Source organism: Lucilia sericata, unplaced genomic scaffold (assembly GCF_015586225.1).
Source record: "Lucilia sericata isolate MDLA Ls3-8-SP2 unplaced genomic scaffold, ASM1558622v1 Contig000597F_arrow, whole genome shotgun sequence".
NCBI lineage: Eukaryota > Metazoa > Arthropoda > Insecta > Diptera > Calliphoridae > Lucilia > Lucilia sericata.
This window is the reverse complement of record NW_023994604.1, coordinates 48,944-70,658: the sequence shown is the minus strand read 5'-3', so window position 1 is coordinate 70,658 and position 21,715 is coordinate 48,944. Positions and strand designations below refer to the sequence as shown.

At 31.0% G+C, this 21,715-nt stretch overlaps 1 protein-coding gene across 1 annotated transcript; it reads right to left on the bottom strand.

Moving 5' to 3' along the window:
• Nucleotides 1–1,616: 1,616 nt before the first annotated feature.
• LOC119606540 (GATA zinc finger domain-containing protein 10) lies at nucleotides 1,617–20,428 on the bottom strand. The gene is made up of 10 exons (XM_037960084.1): nucleotides 20,417–20,428; nucleotides 18,037–18,589; nucleotides 16,941–17,501; nucleotides 15,511–16,873; nucleotides 15,100–15,446; nucleotides 8,993–9,173; nucleotides 6,243–6,296; nucleotides 5,603–5,686; nucleotides 5,347–5,495; nucleotides 1,617–2,731 (listed from the first exon to the last, which is right to left on the bottom strand). Exons 1-10 carry the CDS (start codon nucleotides 20,426–20,428, stop codon nucleotides 2,607–2,609), a joined length of 3,429 nt encoding a protein of 1,142 aa, XP_037816012.1. The 3' UTR covers nucleotides 1,617–2,606.
• Between the last annotated feature and the right edge of the window lie 1,287 nt (nucleotides 20,429–21,715).

The following is a 21,715-nucleotide window of genomic DNA, read 5'->3' as shown; positions in this document are numbered from 1 at the left end:
TTTATAACTTTAGAACTATTGAACCCATTTTTCATTGAATGATTTTTGTTAATTTTTCGTTCGTTAATATACGTTTATAACATAATAAAAACATACGAATATCTCTTTTACATGCGTTTTGATGACTTGGCAACTCTTGAAAATACATTTTTACATGTTCTTCTTGTATCATAACATCCAATGCAAACCTTAGCGAAATTAGTTCATTATTACGTTTGTATCAGTTGTGTACACATTTCGAAGATCTGGCAACTCTGAGAAATTAATTTTTCGTTTCTTCTTTATATACCTTAACATCCAATGTAAACCTGAGCGAAATCAGTTCAATAGTTTTGGAGTTATAACATTATACAGTATATATCTCTTTTTCTTGTATTTCAAAGACCTGGCAACTCTGGCAAATAAAGTTTTCGTTTCTTCTTTATTTACCCTAGCATACGGTGTAAACCTGGTTGAAATCGGTTCATTGGTTTTGGAGTTATATCATTTTGAAAATATCAGACCTATTTTACACACATTTAGACAACCTGGCAACTCTGGTAAAATAAGTTTTTGAAAACTCCTATTTATCCCCTTCAATCTGATATGGGTTTCATTAAAATCGGTTCAGTAGTTTCTGAGTTATATCAATTTGAAAAAATGTGTCTGCTGACCACATTTTTCGCGTTTGCAGAAAAACCATGTACCCCACCAATAGATGGCGCTGGCACGATGTAGTGACAGGGCTGCCGTGTTTTGGAAAATTCGACTAAGAAAGGGATTTTTAAAATTGTTATAACTTCTAGAATACTTAACCGATTTACATGAGAATGGAGTCAATCGATAGGCTGTGATTAAGACTACTTGTGTTATGAAAAATTTATTTTACCAGAGTTGCCAGACTTGTGAAATGTGTTGCATATTATTAGCTTTCTGTTAATATGTAAAACTTTGAAAGTAATTAACCTTTTAACATAAAATTATAGTCAATCAAAAGCTATAGATTTCAGCTACTTGTTGTATTAAAAATTATTTTACCAGGGTTACCAGGACTTCAAAATTTACGTAAAACAGAAGTTTATTTTAAAAATGTTATAACTCTGTAACCAATGAACCGATTGGAATCAGATTTGCACCAAATGATAGGGAATGTACGAAAGATACGAAAAATTTATTTTGCCAGAGTTGCCACCCTGTGATAGTTGTATAAAACCGTTATATTTTTAAAAGTTAATAACATCAAAACCCCTGAACCGATTTGGATGTGGTTTGTATTGTATGTTAATATATAAATGTAAGATACGAAAAATGTATTTTGCCGGTGTTGCCATATTGCTATTTAATGATTATTGAAACACTTTTCTTGTTTAAATATTTTTTTTACATATTCCTTTATTTCATGTTTTGTTTTTTTTTAATTTTTAATTATTACAATCATTTTAAATAATATGAACGTTATTACGTTTGTTTTTGTTTTCTTTTAAATGCTAGATTTTCTTGTTTTTTTCTTTTCTCATAACTTATGAGTCATAAGTAATATTAATTTAGTAATGTTTGTTATACATATTTCATATGAATCTATTGTTTTTAAGGTTTAAATAATTGTTAATAAAATTTTACATAAGTTTGTTGTTGTTTTTTCTTTTAATTTTTACATATTTTTTAGGCTATAAAAGTTACGTACAATACTAATTAATGTTTTTTAATGTTTAAGTTTAAATATAAGTTTATTTGTTATAGGTTTAGTTGTGGGTAAAGGTTATTTTGCTTTCTTTCAAAAAAGGACCTGTTTTTTTTAAATTTAAGTTATTAAACTAAAGTTGTTATAAACTTACAAATTTTTACAAGTTTTTGGAAAAAAATTTTAAGGGATTTTTGTTTATTTATGTTTAATTTTGGAATGGCACGTTTAATTTCTTTTTTGTTGAAATAATTTAAAATTTTAATAATAATTGTAATGTTTTTTGCTGTTCACAGCAAAAAAATCAAATAAAAATCTTATTTATGTTATAATATTACAATCTTACTTATAATTATCTTAATTTTGTTTGTAGTTTTAATTATTATTTAAATTTTAATGTTTTATTACAACTAAATGATAAATGCTATGACACACCTTTACATATGGCCTATAATTATTCGGTATTTTTTTCTTAATAGAACTAATTCATACAAACTAAAATTGTGGTTGTTAGAGAAAGTATAGATTTTGAATAATAGTTACAGTTATTAATAATTTTATGTTTTTAAAAATATTCAATGTTTTCTAAAGGTTGTTTTTTGAAAGTGCGTTTTATGTTTTAGATAATTAATTGGGAATTTGTAGTAAAAGTGTTAGTGTTTGTTTAGAAATTGTTTTTCTTATATTTGGAATATCTATTTATATCTAAAAAAACTGTTTTTCATAATATTATTTGCTTAATTATATATTATAATAATTATATTTAAAAATTACTATATTTAAAATCTCTATATACATTTTTAAAAAGCTTTAAGCTTTCTGTATGTGTGTGTGTCAACTTAGGTAACAATTTAGAGCTGTTGTTTTCAGTTGTTTTCATTTTCAGCTTTTAACTTTTTCTAGCTGTTTCCGGTTTTTACTGCTACCAGTTGTTATACATCGAATCTTAAACCATTCCTTTCGACATCATACGCACCGTATTCTTTAAAGCCTGACGTTTATTACAAAACCAAATACGTATAACTTCGCGTTCGTAGCCCAATTGGTGGGCTAGACCTGTAATCTCGGTACCTGTAAATGTTATAAGAGAAAAAACATAAATTAGTTATAAATATTTAAACCAGGCTAGGAAAAGCTTTCAGTACAAGATAGAGGATAAGATATTATATTCAAAATTTGTTTTAAAAAATAAGCACAGATTTTAGAAGAACTTCCTTTAAACAAATGAAGAAATTTTCGAAGGTTCAATGTTTCTAAAATGTCAATAACCTATAATCTACTCTAGTGCCTAGGGTATATTATATGTACTCTATAGACTAATCTAATCTGTTGTTGTAGCAGCGACACGTGTAAGATTGGTGTTGCTAAATTAACAATCCTTGGTCATTGTTCGTTGAATTCGGAGTTATTCCGGTGAGAATAATCGATTGTCGTGGGTACGACTCTAGTCTAAAGTTAAAACTTGTTAATAACCTACGGCCTTATGCATAACGAAAAACGAGCTGCTAACTATCTTGCTGCTAACTTTTTGTGTGTAAATTCCCATAAGGGAAAGTTGGCAGCTTGTTAGTCAGCAGTTAGTTTTTTATTATGCATAAGGCCGCTAGTGATTAGTGCGAACTATAGTTAGTGTACAGCTCAATCTATAATTTAGTCTATAACTAGTCTGTACATTAGTCTATAGTCTAGTCTACAATCAGTAATGCAGTTTAGTATACAGTGCAGTATATAGACTAGTCTATAGTCTAGTCTGTAATAAAATCTATATTCTAGTCTTTAGTGTAGTCTCTTTTCCAGTCTATAGCCTTCTCTCTACTCTATTCAAGTTCGCTAGTTAGTTAGTTTGTTAGTTAGTTAGTTAATTAGTTAGTCAGTTAGTTAGTTAGTTAGTTAGTTAGTTAGTTAGTTAGTTAGTTAGTTAGTTAGTTAGTTAGTTAGTTAGTAGTTAGTTAGTTAGTTAGTTAGTTAGTTAGTTAGTTAGTTAGTTAGTTAGTTAGTTAGTTAGTTAGTTAAGTTAGTTAGTTAGTTAGTTAGTTAGTTAGTTAGTTAGTTAGTTAGTTAGTTAGTTAGTTAGTTAGTTAGTTAGTTAGTTAGTTAGTTAGTTAGTTAGTTAGTTAGTTAGTTAGTTAGTTAGTTAGTTAGTTAGTTAGTTAGTTAGTTAGTTAGTTAGTTAGTTAGTTAGTTAGTTAGTTAGTTAGTTAGTTAGTTAGTTAGTTAGTTAGTTAGTTAGTTAGTTAGTTAGTTAGTTAGTTAGTTAGTTAGTTAGTTAGTTAGTTAGTTAGTTAGTTAGTTAGTTAGTTAGTTAGTTAGTTAGTTAGTTAGTTAGTTAGTTAGTTAGTTAGTAGTTAGTTAGTTAGTTAGTTAGTTAGTTAGTTAGTTAGTTAGTTAGTTAGTTAGTTAGTTAGTTAGTTAGTTAGTTAGTTAGTTAGTTAGTTAGTTAGTTAGTTAGTTAGTTAGTTAGTTAGTTAGTTAGTTAGTTAGTTAGTTAGTTAGTTAGTTAGTTAGTTAGTTAGTTAGTTAGTTAGTTAGTTAGTTAGTAGTAGTAGTTAGTTAGTTAGTTAGTAGTTAGTTAGTTAGTTAGTTAGTTAGTTAGTTAGTTAGTTAGTTAGTTAGTTAGTTTAGCCTAGTCTATAGACTAGTCTATAGCCAAGTCTACAGTCTACTCTATAGCCTAGTTTATAGTCTAGCCTAGTCTATAGTCTAGTCTAGTCTACTGTCTTGTCTTTAGTCTACTCTATAGTCTAGTCTATAGTCTACTCTAGTTTAGTCTATAGCCTAGTCTATAGTCTAGTCTATAGCCTAGTCCATAGTCTACCCTATAGTCTAGTCTACAGGCTAGTCTATAGGCTTCTCTATAGTCTACTCTATAGTTTAGTCTACAGTCTACTATATAGTCTAGTCTATGATTTAATCTTTAGTCTATCTTTTATTCTAGTCTATAGTCTAGTCTATAGTCCAGTCTATAGTAGTCTAGTCTAGTCTATAGTCTAGTCTATAGTCTAGTCTATAGTCTAGTCTATAGTCTAGTCTATAGTCTAGTCTATAGTCTAGTCTATAGTCTAGTCTATAGTCTAGTCTATAGTCTAGTCTATATTCTAGTCTATAATCTAGTCTATGGTCTAGTCTATTGTCTAGTCTATAGTCTAGTCTATAGTCTAGTCTATAGTCTAGTCTAGTCTAGTCTAGTCTATAGTCTAGTCTATAGTCTAGTCTATAGTCTAGTCTATAGTCTAGTCTATAGTCTAGTCTAGTCTAGTCTAGTCTATAGTCTAGTCTAGTCTAGTCTATAGTCTAGTCTATAGTCTAGTCTATAGTCTAGTCTATAGTCTAGTCTATAGTCTAGTCTATAGTCTAGTCTATAGTCTAGTCTATAGTCTAGTCTATAGTCTAGTATATAGTCTAGTCTATAGTCTAGTCAATAGTCTATAGTCTAGTCTATAGTCTAGTCCGAAGTCTAATCTATAGTATAGTCTATAGTCTACTCTATAGTGTAGTCTATAGTCTAGTATATAGTATAGTCTAGTCTATAGTCTGATCTATAGTCTAACCTATACTTTAGTCTATAGCTTAGTTAAACAAATTAAAGCGTTTAATGTGTGGACCAATTAAAAGCTCTTAAACTTAAAACAAGTGAAAGATTGAAAAGTTATAATATAAAAAAAGTAAAATTTGAAATTACCACTCACCCGATGGATGGGTATTACGCTCAAAATGAGCATTTAAAAGCTCTAAAGCTTGCGGTGTAAATGAAGTGCGGCGTTTGCGCTTTTTCGACGGTTCCACACCAATATAATCGGTTAAATGATTTTGGCCAGATTTAAAACGATTCCAGTGACTAAAAAAAGTTTCAAAAGAAAACAACAAAAAGAAAAACCAAAAGTTAGTATAAACTTAGCATAAAAACAAAAGTAAACGTGGTAGGAACTTAATCCATACTCTCACCTCTCTTCGGCCTCTTTCATCCAACGTTCTAAAACGGGTTTAATTTTTTGAGCACTCTTTGGTGTGATATCTAATTTTTCAAACCTGTGAGTAGGGGAAAATATGGAAGTTGAAATAAAAATTAAAAAAAAAATTAATTGAAATTTTAGATTTTTGTTTTCTTTTTTTAAATTTATTTTAGTATGCGCTTATTTGGAAATTAAAAAAGTGCCAGGACATTGTTTAATTCTTGTTTTTTTTTAGGTTTTTTGAGTTATTTTTTTAATTTACTATAAGACAAGCCAAACATAAAGAAAATTATAAATTTAAAATAATTATTTTTTTGATATTTTAGGTTTAATATAAAATATTTTTTGTTTAAATTATGAGTTGAATATAATTATAAGTTTATAAGGCAATGCCCTGGCCAATAAAAAGATTTCTTGTTTATATAAAAAACAGCTTAAAACTTTAGCGCATACTAAAAATAAAGAAAATAAAAGTTTGAAAAACGTTTAATTAAAAAAAAAGATTTTTAAATTTTATTAATTAGCTTAAAAATCTCTTTTTTTTTTTGTTAAAAAAAGCATTTATATTTGTTAATTTAAATACTTATTTTTCCTTTTTAAATAAATTTATTTTTATTATTTTGTCAACATACATGTTTTGTTGTTGTGTCGATAGTTGAGCAGCATACATTTGAGCAGCTAATGCACTATTTTATCATACGATACGTTTCAATACAATTCGATTTGATTTTCAATATTATTTTTGGTTTGTTTTTTGTTCACATTTTTATTTATAAAGCACAATTTATTATTGTTTTTTGGTAGATTATATAAAAAAGAATAAAATAAAAAAAAAATATTATTAATTATATTTATTTTAGAAAAGCAATTAGCGTTTAGTTTAGAGTTTATTTTTTTTTATTTAAACAAATGTCCTGGCACTATAAATAATAAATATACTGGTTGTTTTGTAGCAGGAAGTTAAAAAAATCATAAAATTTTTTTAAATGTGGGGGGTTTGGGGAAGTTAAGGGTTTCGTTGTTTAAATAAAAAATATTTAACTAGATTTAAAGAATTTTTTTTTGGAATTTTTATGAGGCAATTATATAAGAATTATATGTAGCATCATGGTAAATAAAACAAAATTTAATTACTCTTTAGTGTAAAAATTTTTAAATGACAAATTCTGAAAAAATAGTAAATTTTTGTAAAGTTAACATAATGTAAACTATAATATTTAGACGATTTTAAAGACTTTGAACGGAAGCTTATTGGAATTACCTTTCATTTGATATACATATTGCCCATATAAATATCGAACTTTTAAACTTGCATCGATTTGTTAATGGGTGGACTAAGCTCCATAAACTCTCGAATATATCTCCTTAAACTGATAAAATATTTTAGTTAACAAGTTAACTTAACAAGTTAGTACTTTAGACAAATTTACTTCAATTAACGACTCTTAAGATATTTTCAAGTTTTAAAACGGAACTTGGGAAGATTAATGAGAGGTTAAAGCCTTTAATGGTTTTGGTGGACCGACTAATGCAATTATTTGAATAGTAAAATTCTTAAATGTTTGTCTGATAGGTTAATACAAGATTTAGTTAGATAAGAGTGCTTTTGCAAATTTATTTTCGATAACATACCGATTGGAGGATATTTGTTAAGATATGAATTTGAATTCAAAATTTCGGTAAAAGACAAGGGGTCCATGAGCGATTTTATAGAATTTTATTATTATTTATATAAAGATTAATGCTGTTGTGAAACTTAGTAGTATCGTCTGTTTGATCACACCATTTCATTAATTTATGGGCTGATTAAACCGGTTTCTACTATCGAAATTCTAGAACAAATGACAGATAGATTAACCCACGATATGGAGCATTTAGATATCAAGGGCCTTTGAAAATTGATTTCAATTAACATGCCGCCAGACGCACATCACCAAAATGCGCTCTTGATTTTTGAACATTTATTTTGAATTTTAGTAGAGAACTTAATAGGAGGTCAAGGTCCTAGAATCAACCAATTCTAGCAGAGTTTCTAAAGTTGCTATAAAACTTATGTACATCAAGTTTTACTGTATACAAATACCACTCCAAATTTGTAATAATTTAAAGAGTATTTGAGTTAAGATCCAACAAAAGAGAGACTAGGTCCATAACCGATTCTTATAAAATTTTATGTACGGTTTAACGGAGTTTTGTGATACATATTTTTTATGGATTGATTAAGCTTATTTTTTTACTATCAGACTTATTAAACGAATGATTGAAAGATTGATCCTCGATATGGATTATTTAGATATCTAGGGCCTTTGAAAATTGATAACCAATAGGATAGACGGAAATAACCAAAATGGTCTTTTTAAGTGATTTTTTAGTTTTATATTGAATTTTAATAAAGGACTTAATGTGAGTCCATGATTCTATAATAGTCCGATTCTTTCAGAGTTTCTAAAGTTTATAAAAGACATGTTAATACCGAGTTTTATTATAATACCAATAACATTACAATATATATAATGAATTTTAAGCGTATTTAGACTCAAGATCCAAGAAAAGGGAGACTTGGACCAAAATTGGATTCTATGGTAATTGTAATATTTATTTGCTGACAATGAAAACAATAAATTGATGCGGGTCGATAGCGATATACAGATAAAAACTTATTTTCGATAGGAAATATTTTAAAAGGATTCACATACAAATTGATTGATGAATTTTCATTTACGAAGGACTAATTAATGTGGAGTTTTAGTGCAATACTAATATTTCCGAAAATTGCCGATTTTTATTCAGATAATCTTTACAAATTTTATTAAAATTGAGATTTGAACCGAAATTTTTAATTTTGGGAACATAGAACTAAGAACAAAAAATTTAAATTTTTATTCGAAATTAAATTTTTAGTGAATTTTTGGTAAAAATAGAAATTTTTACTAAGAATATAAATTTTCACTAAAAATTTAAATTTTCACCAAAATTTTAAATTTTCACTATAAATTTAAATTTTTACTAAAATTAGCATTTTCACTAAAAAAATTTAAATTTTCTCTAAAAACTGAAATTTTTACAAAAAAAATTAAATATTTTGACTAAAGATTCATATTTAAATTGTCAATAAAAATAATTTATAAATTTTTAATTTTATTACTGTTTACATTATGTTAATATTTAATCACCTAATAATTTAATGAATATTTCGTCCTACACTCTCTATTCTAAAATCCCTTCAGATATTTGAAAAATGTTATAGAAACTTTTTTTTATCAAAAAAAGAATTGAAATTAAAGAAAATAAAACTAAAACAAAAAGGACATTTCTTACACAATGTTTAACATGAATAAAATTGAAAATTTTAATAAAAATCAAAATTTTTGTATAATCTTACCTGCATATGGCACTTTGACTATAGGCGGGACCTTCTGTTACCGACAGTGCTTGACCCACCTGAGTTTGGGTCAAGCCCAACGATAAACGACGCAATTTAAAAGCTTTGGCAAATTCTTTAATCTCATCTAAATCGATGCCATCAACCATATTGGTGGTGGCCTGGTTAATAGTGGGTTCATCTAAAAGTAAGACAATAAGAAATATTTGTTAATAAAACATTTTTAAATAAACAATTTCATAATTTAAACACTTAAATTTACTTTAAAAATTTGTAAACTTCTTATTTTAACTTATTTTCTTAAAAGTACTCTAACCTTAATTCTTATTACTTTAACTCTAAGTAGAAAATAAAAGGTGTAAAATATTTAACTTAAGAACTACTTAAAAAACCCTAGTAAATTATATTTGACTTGTTGCATTTTATCAACAACACTAATTGAGTTAAAATAGAACTGCTAAGACATTAGTCAGCAACAGTTGCTACTGCTGGCGTAACTGTTATTACCGTTACCGCTCCGTCATAATGTTAGGTAATTGTGGTAATTAGCTAAATTTTATTAACGTTTTATAATTAACTGCTACTGCAGCCATATGATGTTAATGCTGCTGATGATGATGTAGTTTATTTAATAAGGTAATGTTAATTAAAGAAATAATTAGAATGACTTTTAAATAGAAACATTTCTAGCGCTAAAGTATAGACACCTCGGGAAATGCAACATAACTAGTTCCGTTATAGATTACTAGGGGAAAAGTACAGACTATAGTGAACACTACATTACAGACTATAGTGAATACTATAGTCAAGACTGTAGCACAGACTATACTCAAGACTACATACAGTACAGACTTTAGCCAAGACTAAACAGACTATAATACACACCATAGTCAATACTATATAGTACAGACTATAGTACAGACTACAGTACAGACTATAGTACAGACTATAGTCCAGACTATAGTACAGACTATAGTCCAGACTATAGTACATACTACAGTACAGACTATAGTACAGACTACAGTACAGACTATAGTACAGACTACAGTACAGACTATAGTACAGACTATAGTCCAGACTATAGTACAGACTATAGTACAGACTACAGTACAGACTATAGTACAGACTACAGTACAGACTATAGTACAGACTACAGTACAGACTATAGTCCAGACTACAGAACAGACTATAGTCCAGACTACAGTACAGATTATAGTCCAAACTATAGTACAGACTATATTCCAGACTATAGTCCAGACTATAGTTCAGACAATAGTCCAGACTATAGTCCAGACTTTAGTACAGACTATAGTCCAGACTATAGTACAGACTATAGTCCAGACTATAGTCCAGACTATAGTACAGACTATAGTACAGACTTTAGTACAGACTTTAGTACAGACTATAGTACATACTATTCTACAGACTATAGTCCAGACTATAGTACAGACTATAGTCCAGACTATAGTACAGACTATAGTCCAGACTATAGCACAGACTATAGTCCAGACTATAGTCCAGACTATAGTCCAGACTATAGTCCAGACTATAGTACAGACTATAGTCCAGACTATAGTACAGACTATAGTCCAGACTATAGTACAGACTATAGTCCAGACTATAGTACAGACTATAGTCCAGACTATAGTACAGATTATAGTCCAGACTATAGTCCAGACTATAGTACAGACTATAGTACAGACAATAGTACAGACTATAGTACAGACTATAGTACAGACTATAGTCCAGACTATAGTACAGACTATAGTCCAGATTGTAGTACAGACTATAGTACAGATTATAGTCCAGACTATAGTCCAGATTATAGTCCAGACTATAGTCCAGATTATAGTCCAGACTATAGTCCAGACTATAGTACAGACTATAGTACAGACAATACTACAGACTATAGTACAGACTATAGTACAGACTATAGTACAGACTATAGTACAGACTATAGTACATACTATAGTACAGACTATAGTACAGACTATAGTCCAGACTATAGTCCATACTATAGTCCAGACTATAGTCCATACTATAGTCCAGACTATAGTCCATACTATAGTACAGGACTAAAGTCTAGATTATAGAACAGATTGTAGTACAGACTATAGTTTAGACTATATTCCATACTACAGTACAGATTATAGTCCAGACTATATCCCAGACTTTAGCACAGACTATGGTCAAGTCTATAGTATAGACTATCGTCAAGCCTATAGTACAGTTTATGGTCCAGACTATAGCCCAGTATATAGTCTTGACTGTAGTCTAGACTATTTCAAACTATGTATTGTGAAAACCGATCTTGTTAAAACTGCAGGGTCTGTTTCCCCGCTAAGTATTGTCAGTAACAATATTGTGCTTAATTACTGCTAATTGACGTTTACAAAACTTATGTTTTTTCACAGTAGATGCACTAAATTTACTTACGTGTACTTATATGTTTATTACGTTAGTAAAACTTAAGAAAGAATTATACTATATTTAATGACATGAGTTTTCTTTCCCCAGCCCTTTTCCCTCTAACAGCTAAGGATGAGTAAAAAACTTATCATGTTGCTAAAATTTAAATAAATCTAATATAAATTATTTCAATGCCTCCAAAAAGCGCCATTATATGAAGAACATGTTGCAGCAGCGAACTTAATCTGTGAAGCAAGTAATCGTAAATAAGACTGAGGGAGTACGTGTAAATTTGGTATTAAGATGCTATATAAACAATACATTAAGCTGTCTTTTATTTTAACACTTTTATAAAACTATACATAAAACACTAAGAAAGGGAAGATTTTAACTGTGCTGCTTTTGCTGCTGTAATTATATAGAATCAAAAACTTATTTAAGTTTTACTACTCTAAGATGTTTGTTCATTCTTTCGCTTCTTCAAGATTGTAACAAGTGCCTGTTGAAATATCATCATCAGCTACTTTAGGTTCTTAAAAATATACAACTGAAGTCATCAAGTTGTATTACTACTACTTCCTTAAGTGAGAGTTGTGGTTGGTGGCTGTGATGTTGTGCTTTAATGACTTTGCTGTTGATGTTGTTGAATTTTAGGTATTTGTCTTGTAGATGTTGCTGCTGTTGTTGTTGTTGTTATTGCATATCATTAATACTTAAATGAATCACAAAATTTGGGAAATTTGCTATTTTAAAATGCAGTTGCTGTTGGTTGTTGTTTGCAAAGTTTGCTTAAATGTTGTTATTTGAGGAAACGTGTTAGTTTTAATAATTTTTTGCTGTTGTTTAATAGTTGCTGTTATAAATTATTATCATTGATATGTTTACAATACTGACAAATTTTCAAAACAAATTAGGCTTTCAAGCTATTAAGATTTTGACAAAGTTTTTGTCTAATGTTTTACAATAGCTAGAGGGAATAGTTAAGATAGTTTGTTTTAAATACGAAGACAACTTAAGGGTGAAACGAAGAAAGCTATATTTTATATTTAAAGATAGTAATTATTTAATTGTATATATTTGGGTAATAATTCATTCAAGAGATCAGACCATAGTTAGGCTAAGGACCCGACTAAAGTGAAAATTATAGTGCATACTACAGTTTCGACTATATTTAGTAAAGGTGATAGTTTAGATGGTACTTGGTCTAAAGTCCAGACTATAGTTTGGTCTAAAGTCCAGACTATAGTTTGGTCTAAAGTCCAGACTATAGTTTAGTCTGTAGTCCTGGCTATAGTTTGAACTATATTGTAGACTATTGGTTAGTCTATAATCCAGACTACAGATCAGACTATAGTCTAGTCTAGTAATCCAGATTATAGTTTAGTCTATAGAGCAGATTAAAGCCCAGAATGCAGCTTAGCATATAGTCCAGACTATAGTTTAGTCTGTAGTCCATATTATAGTTTAGACATTAGTCTAGACTATAGCTTAGACTATGGTCCAGATTATACTATACACATACTATAGTTTACACTACACTTTAGACCATAGTCCAGACTAAAGTTTAGACTATAGTCGAGACCATAGTTAGTCTATAGTCCAGACTATAGTTTAGTCCAGACTATAGCTTATACTATAGTCCAGATTATAACTCATACTATAGTTTACACTACAGTTTAGACCATAGTCCGCACTAAAGTTTAGACCATAGTCCACACTAAAGTACACTACAGTTTAGACCATAGTCCAGACTAAAGTTTAGCCTATAGTACAGAATAGATAAATAGATACGTCTATAGTACAGACTATTGATAAGACTATAACCCAGACTATAGATCAGGCCATAGTTTAGGCTATAGTCCAGAATATGTTTGGACTATAGTCCAGTTTTGATTATAGTCCAGACTATAGTTTTGACTATTGTCCAGATTTTGATTAAGTATATGTATATGTTGTTAAGTATGTAGTGCAATACCAATAACTAAAATTTTTGTTGTTTGCTTTCTAAAAAATTTCCATAATTTTACACAAATATTCAAAAGCATTCATATATGAAGCATAGAATGAGTGGTCAGCAACCTTTCATACTAAATAAAGTTTTATTTGGATTATTATTTTTTTTTTATTTCAACATCATTTCCATAAATTAATCCAATCAACAACAAAATAATGAAAGTTCTCATTTTTTGTGCTTTTTTTTTTTTTTGATTTTCATTTTTGATTTCAAACATATATAAGTATCATTTGCATTTCACCCAACCACCTGACCCGTACCAAGTCAATACTCCGAAGAGTAAATAATCAATAACCATAATGGAAATAACTAACAAACCATTAAAAAAATAATATAAAAAGGTAAAAAAAAAATAAATTGTACACAGCGCTGGAAACTAACCACATATATATGGTTGGCATAAAAATTCCAAAAAAAGCAGCAGCATATGTTTGTGTATAAAAAGGGTCAATTGTGTAATCAAATACTTTTTTTCCCACATACAAATAAATTGCAATTAAAATTTTTGGTAGAATTATTAAGAACATAAGCAACCAGATTTGAAAAATAGAAAAAATTAACAAAAAAATATATGTATAAAACAAATCAAATTGTAAATCAGCTGAATCTGAATCTGAAAAATTTTTGTTTGGCATATACAAAATTCAAATAAAAACTCATGTAAACACTTGTTCATACACAAAACAAAATAAAGTTTATTTTTTGAGATTATTTTTTTTTGGCAATTTACCTTTTCACATAAATCCACAATTATATTTAACCAAGTTTTGTAACGTTAATTAAACTTAAAATATTGCCAAAAATAATTGTTGCCAAAATTTTACGTACAAGAAGCAGGCAAGACGGCAGAAACTAAAAACTTTTCCCTTTTTCGAATAGGATTTAAACAACAAAGACGTTAAGAAACTAAAAGCTAATGAATGATGCAGGCAGATGTTGTTGTTGATGATTTTTAAGGTAAAACTTCTTGTCGAAAATTACGCGTTGATGTCGTTTTATACCTTGAAAGTTTCTTTTTTTTTCTTTAAGCATAATCTTTTGTTAAAATTTCTTAGTCGTAATTCTAAACATAAATCTTGGTAAAATTGCATTTTCTGTTATTTTGAGGGAAAGCAAAGACTTAATGTCACTCATATGTTAAAATGTATTAAGTAAGTTGCTTTATATTTTAAATATTAGGGAGTAATCTTAAACCACATCTCAATACTTATATCCTTATCTAGTCTTAATATAATTTTAAAAATCTATTTATAAATTTTCTTAATCTATTGAATAAAACTTAAAATTCTTCAAAATCACTAAATTTCGAAATTTCCCTTTAAAAAGGATACCTCCCTAATTTACTGATTCATTTAAGCAAAGGTGTTATTGTAAAGGTAAGGAAACACACAGTGTTCATTCATCAACTAATTGGAAATTAGCACGAAGCTAAAAACTTTTAGTTATAAACCAAAAACTGTCAATATTGTTTAGATTTTGCGAGTGGGAGGCTATAAAAGATAAAGTTAATAATAAACTTTTAGATAAAAAGCCAAAAAACTTAAAATATTAAAATCAACAAATTACATTTTTAATATTTCAAGTTATTAGAGATCAAAGAGACCTTTTACATCAAAACTAGCCCTCAACTTAAGTTAATTTAATTTGAAGAAGAAAAAATCTTGTGAAAACGATCTTTACTCACTCGGTGAATCCATTAGTAAATCGTGAGCACCCATTGAACCTTCTGTGCCATTGGGTGATATGGGCGGTGGTGGTTGTTGATCCTGCATACGCTCCCTTTCACGCTCCCGTTCTCTTTCGCGCTCTCTTTCACGTTGCTGATGCAACACAGCGCTGGTAGTGGGACTTAGTTTCATGGAATGCATAGAATGATGTGGATTATGATGATGTAAGGAGGAAGGATTTGAAAGAGAACTTGTAGTTGGTCCCGCAGGAGAGGTGGGTGAGGCTGAGGAGGCTCGTGTGGCGGTGGCAGTTGGTGGACCATGGGATTTTGTTATACTCAATTCACCATTCGAAGAGGAGAGTCTGCAAATAAAGGAAAATTAATGAAAATTTAAATTAAAGAAGATTTTTCAATTGCCAAACCCACCTATTTATATTACTAAGTACATTAGCTGTTGTTGAAGTGGCTGTGGTGGCACCTGAGGAGGCCGACATTAAACCCACTCCATTGCCCAGAAAATCTCTAGGTGGCGGTGAGTCTAATATTTGGTGTGTATGTGAAGGTTGTTGGCTTAGAGAATGATGCGACAGGTGTGGAGAATGTGTACGATATATTTGGCTGGCCGAGCTGGAGCCTACTGGAGATGAAAAGCCTCTTTCGTTGCAATTGGATGTCATGGATGAATTCGAGTTGGCAGCATTTGCTGCTGCATTCGAAGCCTCTTTAGCCAGCGAAGCGGCCGCACTGCGTGCATTTAAAGTGGCAGGTGAAGCAGCTCGGATGCGCTCACGATCTCTATCGCGATCACGCTCTCTATGACTTTCGCGTTCACGTTCTCTTTCTTTATCGCGATCACGTTCTCTTTCCCTTTCACGTTCCTTTTCTCTTTCACTGCCTAGTTGACTCAAATTCATGCCACTACCCGAGGCACTGCCACAGCGTAAAGGACTCATTTTCATGGAATGTTGTTCTCGTGACTCTCTTTCTCTTAAGGTCATACTGCTGGAAGCACAGGACGAAGGACGAGGCGATGATGAGGAGCCCGCCAAACGATGGTGGCCACCAAATTGATGTCTACCCAAGGGTGGAGGTGAATTTGAAGAAGTTTCCGCTGTTAAGTGAACATTAGGTTTACACTCCAATTTCGGTGAAGCCAAACCTTCAGCATGTCTAAGAGCCTGAGTATGATGATGTAGAGCTGCTGCCGCCGCAGCAGCATGATGATGAGGATGCAGATGTGGTTGGGTCTCAGGTTTTATGTGCAACTGAGACTGCAAATGAAAAGCTGCTGCTGCAGCAGCCGCCGCCGCAGCAGCTGCTTTTGTACTATTTGTGGGAGAAGAAGGCGGGGATCTTTCATTCGACGTTCTTAAGTGCAAATCATGATGATGGCTAGACATGGCTTGGCCATGTTGTGAAGTGTTATGTTGTTGCTGTTGTTGATGCTGCTGCTGTTGTTGTTGCTGATGCTGTTGTTGATGATGATGATTGACTGCAGCTGCTGCAAATAACTCAGGATGCAAAGCAGCCAAAAGCTGTTGCACTCCGTTAGAGAAGAGATTTGGTTTTAGTAAATTCGTTGGTGCTTGGGCAAGCTGAGGCAAGGTGGGTGGTTGATGAAGAGCTGCCAAAGGCGAAGGTAAATGAGCCGTTGAAGAGCTTAACATTTGAGGCTGTGTAGGCTGTTGTGGAGGAAAGCCAGTAAAGGCTCCAAAGTTCGTAAGAAATTGTTCGTTGGTATTGATTTGTGGACTAACTGGTATAGTGAGTATGGTTTGCACAGCTATGCCTATAAAAGAGAGAGATAAACAGAAACTTAAATAAAGACAAGCTTTCATAATTTTTAAAATAATTACCCTGAGCTGTGGGTATTAATAGTTGAGCGCCTTGCACTCCCTGAACCAATTGCCCTGAGGCCAAAATCAGTTGAGGCATTTGGTTACTGGCTGGTGGTGCTTGCAGCTGAGGAGGTGGTGAGGCGGTTGCTGCTGTACCTTGAGCTGCCGCCGCCGCTGCTGCTGCATTATTTAAAACATTGGCTAAAGTATTTTGCGTAGAAGAAGCTGATTGTCCTCCAGCAGAGTTGAGGCCCGCGCTATTGCCATGTGGTGAAGAGGATCCTGCCGTATTTTGATTGTCACCACTATTACTATTGCCCGCACTACCGCTGGCACATTGTGTCATGGCTTTGTGCGAATTCAAAAGATCCGTGGCCATCTGTGGCAGACCACCATTGCTGGCTACACTTAGATTTAAAGGTGAATTAAGGGCAGCTGCTGCCGCACTGGCTGTTATGCCGGCGGCCAAACCCTGTAAACTAGCTAAGGCTGCTGCCGTGGCTGCACTATTGCCTACATTTTGTTCTTGTTGAAATGTTGAGAGATTTTGTAATTTTTGTAAATTTAACATTTCTTGCACTACAATGGAAAGAGAATCGGTAGAGGTTATAAAGACTCAGGGTCAGGATGTTAATAGCAATGTTGGTGAGTGAGTGTTAGGTGTAGATTAGTTTACAATGTTGCACGCAAGTTTTTAACAAAAAAAGTCAAAGCTTTAAACAAAAATAATATTTTTCGAAAAATTTTTACAATGAGAGCTTTTTTTGCAAAAGCTTTTTCCTAAAAGATTTTTTTAACTAAAGTTTTGTTTTGTATGAGGTGTTTTCAAAAAAGCATTTTCCAAAAGCAGTTTTTTAAAGAAAATTTTTCGAAATGAGCTTTTCAAAAGCTTTTTTTAACAAAAATTATTTTCGAAGATTTTTCATAAAAATTTTTCCAAAAAGGGCTTTTTAAAAACATTTATACAAAGTAAGCTTTTTAACAAAAATAGTTTTCAAAGCTTTTTTTTAAGAAAGTTTTGTACAAAATAAGCTTTCTAACCAAAATTGTTCATGTTTTGTGTGTATTTTTTGTCTATATTAGTATATAAAATTGGATTTCGATATGTACTCACTAGTTCCATTTAGATGAGCTTGTGCTGCCGCAGCTGCTGCAGCCAAAGCCGAAGCTTTAGCCTGATCTGTGGGACCGTCCACCATTTCAGCATCATTATCAGTCAAAATATGAACATCATCATCAAGTCTCTTCTCGTGATGATGATGAGGATGATGCTGCTGATCATTATCCTCATCATTTATCGTAAGATGATGCGGATGTAGCTCCGTATCAATTTGCATAGGTTGTGGTGATGTAGCAGGTGAGGGTAATTGTTGGCTATTACTATTAGCACTTTGCAGATGTTGATTATGATGATGGCTGCTTGAATGTTGAGGTAAAGGTGATTTTTCATTATTTATTAAATTATTATTGTTGTTACTATTGTTGTTATTATTATTATTATTATTGTTATTTTGTGAGGCCAATGAGGCGGCCTTAGCTAAATTTTTATAAAATTCCAATTCCTTAAGATGATCTTTTTCATCGGTGGCATACTGCAGGGACATATCCGAGATACTATTACCCAGGGGTGAATGTATCTTATGAGGTGGTATTTCTTTGTCATAATCCTGAAAGTATACGAAAAAAATATTGTTTTAATAAATGTGCAAATAATTTAATTATTAAAGTTTCAGTACAGTATTTAAATATAAAATATTTTTATTGTTGTTTAAGTTAAATTTATTTGCCATAAATTGAATATGCAACAAGTGTAATATTTATGGAATTATTTCATGAAATCTATAATAACAATTATTTGTATTTAACATATATAATGAAGTTAAAACACATGAAAAAATTAAAACATTAAATTACAGATGGAGGTATTTAAATGTCGACCATAACCCAGCAAGACTTATAGGAACGACTTAAGACAAGATAGACAAGACTATAGACTACATTGTAGACCAGACTGTAGGCAAGACTATAGACCAGTTTATGGGCAAGATCTTAGACTAGACTATAATTTAGACTAGGCTATAAACTAGACCATAGACTAATTTATAAACTAGACTGCAGACCACACTATAGACTATAGGCTAGACTATCGAATAGACAACAGACTATACTAAAGACTAGTCTATGGACTAGACAGTATACTAGACTATAAATTAGACTATAGACTAGACTATAGAATAAACTGTAATACCAGACTATAAACTAGACTACAGACTAGACTATAGATTAGACTATGGACCAGACTATAGACCAGACTGTAAACTAGACTGCAGACTAGACTATAGACCAGATTACAGACTTGACTAAAGATTAGAACATAAACTACATTATAGACTGAAATAAACTGTAAACTACACTTTAGACTATAGTCTAGACTATAGACCAGACTATTGACTAGACTATAAACTAGACTATTGACTACACTAGAGGCTAGACTATGGACTGCACTGTAGACCAGACTGTAGACAAGACTATAGACTAAACTATAGACCAGATTATGGGCTAGATCATAGACTAGACTATCAAATAGACTATAGACTAATCTATAAACTAGAATGCAGACCACACTATAGAATATATTACGGGCTATATTATAGACTAGACTATATACTAGGCTATAGACTAGACTATAGACTAGACTATAAACTAGACTATAGACTAGACTATAGACTAGACTATAGACTAGACTAGACTATAGACTAGACTATAGACTAGACTAGACTATAGACTAGACTATAGACTAGACTATAGACTAGACTATAGACTAGACTATAGACTAGACTAGTATAGACTATAGACTAGACTATGCTCTAGACAATAGACTAGACTATAGACTAGACTATAGACTAGACTATAGACTATACTATAGACTAGACTATAGACTAGACTATACATTAGACTATACACTAGACTATAGACTAGACTATAGACTATACTGTAGACTATACTATAGACTAGACTACAGACTAGACTAGACTATAGACTAGACTATAGACTAGACTATAGACTAGACTATAGACTAGACTATAGACTAGACTATAGACTAGACTATAGACTAGACTATAGACTAGACTATAAACTAGACTATAGACTAGACTATAGACTAGACTATAGACTAGACTATAGACTAGACTAGACTATAGACTAGACTAGACTATAGACTAGACTATAGACTAGACTATAGACTAGACTATAGACTAGACTATAGACTAGACTATAGACTAGACTATAGACTAGACTATAGACTAGACTATAGACTAGACTATAGACTAGACTATAGACTAGATTATAGACTAGACTATAGACTAGACTATAGTCTAAACTAAACTCTAGACTAAACTATAAACCAGACTATTGACTAGACTATAATCTAGACTATTGAGTAGACTAGAGGCTTGACTACAGACTACACTGTAGACCAAACTACGTTATCTTACACTCAAAAACATTTTGCTGGGTTCTATAGACAAAAAGTAACTGTCATATTATTACATATGATTATTATTAAATAATTGTCAGTATAAATATGAGCTCAGTCTCACATTCATTCACTGCAGTATCAGTGTGCTCACAGCTTTATATTATACTGTGTTCTGGCAGTGTATGATGCAAGGAACACTTGCCTACAAATGTAAACAAATGAATGGTTATTATTGTTGTTCGTTTGTTTACATTGTCACAAGGTATGAGGTATTCCATACATTACAGTGTAATCAAACATGTTGGTTGACATGATGCAAGCTACTTAAGCTCTTATATGACAACTGTGTTAAAAATTAACAAAATTAAATTAAAAATTAAAAACGCTGACAATATTTAAACTTATTTACACCCAGATAATACCAATACCAATTGTTCCGGCAAGTTTACATTATATTAAAAAAAACAACAACAACAGAAAAAGTGTAATTGAAATAAATGAAAATGTTGTATAGTTGTTAAGTACGTGTTCAAAAGGAACATCACCAAGTAAACACTTTGCAATGAGAGTGTCCAGCCTGATGCTGGTAATGATAATTTTAACACCCACATTTAAGTTTTTCTGTTTAAGGGCCATTCAGCGTAAAATGGAATGAATCTCTGTAAACATTTGTGATGCAGCGATGATGATGATGATTGTAATTCATTTATATTTTTAATATCTGACTGTTGCTGTTTATAATTCAACATTCATGCAACAATTGTTGTATGTTGTAATTATACAAATAAATGAAAATATAATTTAATTAAGTCAATTGAAAATTTATGAATTTTTTCTACACATTAATAATGATATTCATGTTAACTAATGTTGTATTATATTTAGGACTGGTTAATGCCTGTACCGTGTATGGAAATGCAAATATGACAGACATATTTTTTTAGGGGATGGTAGGTATACTAGACTATAGACTAGACTCACTAAAGACTGGCCTATAGACTACACTAAAGACTAGACTATAGACTAGACTATAGACTAGACTATAGACTAGACTATAGACTAGACTATAGACTAGACTATAGACTAGACTATAGACTAGACTACAGACTAGACTATAGACTAGACTATAGACTAGACTATAGACTAGACTATAGACTAGACTAGACTATAGACTAGACTACAGACTAGACTAGACTAGACTAGACTATAGACTAGACTATAGACTAGACTATAGACTAGACTATAGACTAGACTATAGACTAGACTAGACTATAGACTAGACTATAGACTAGACTATAGACTAGACTATAGACTA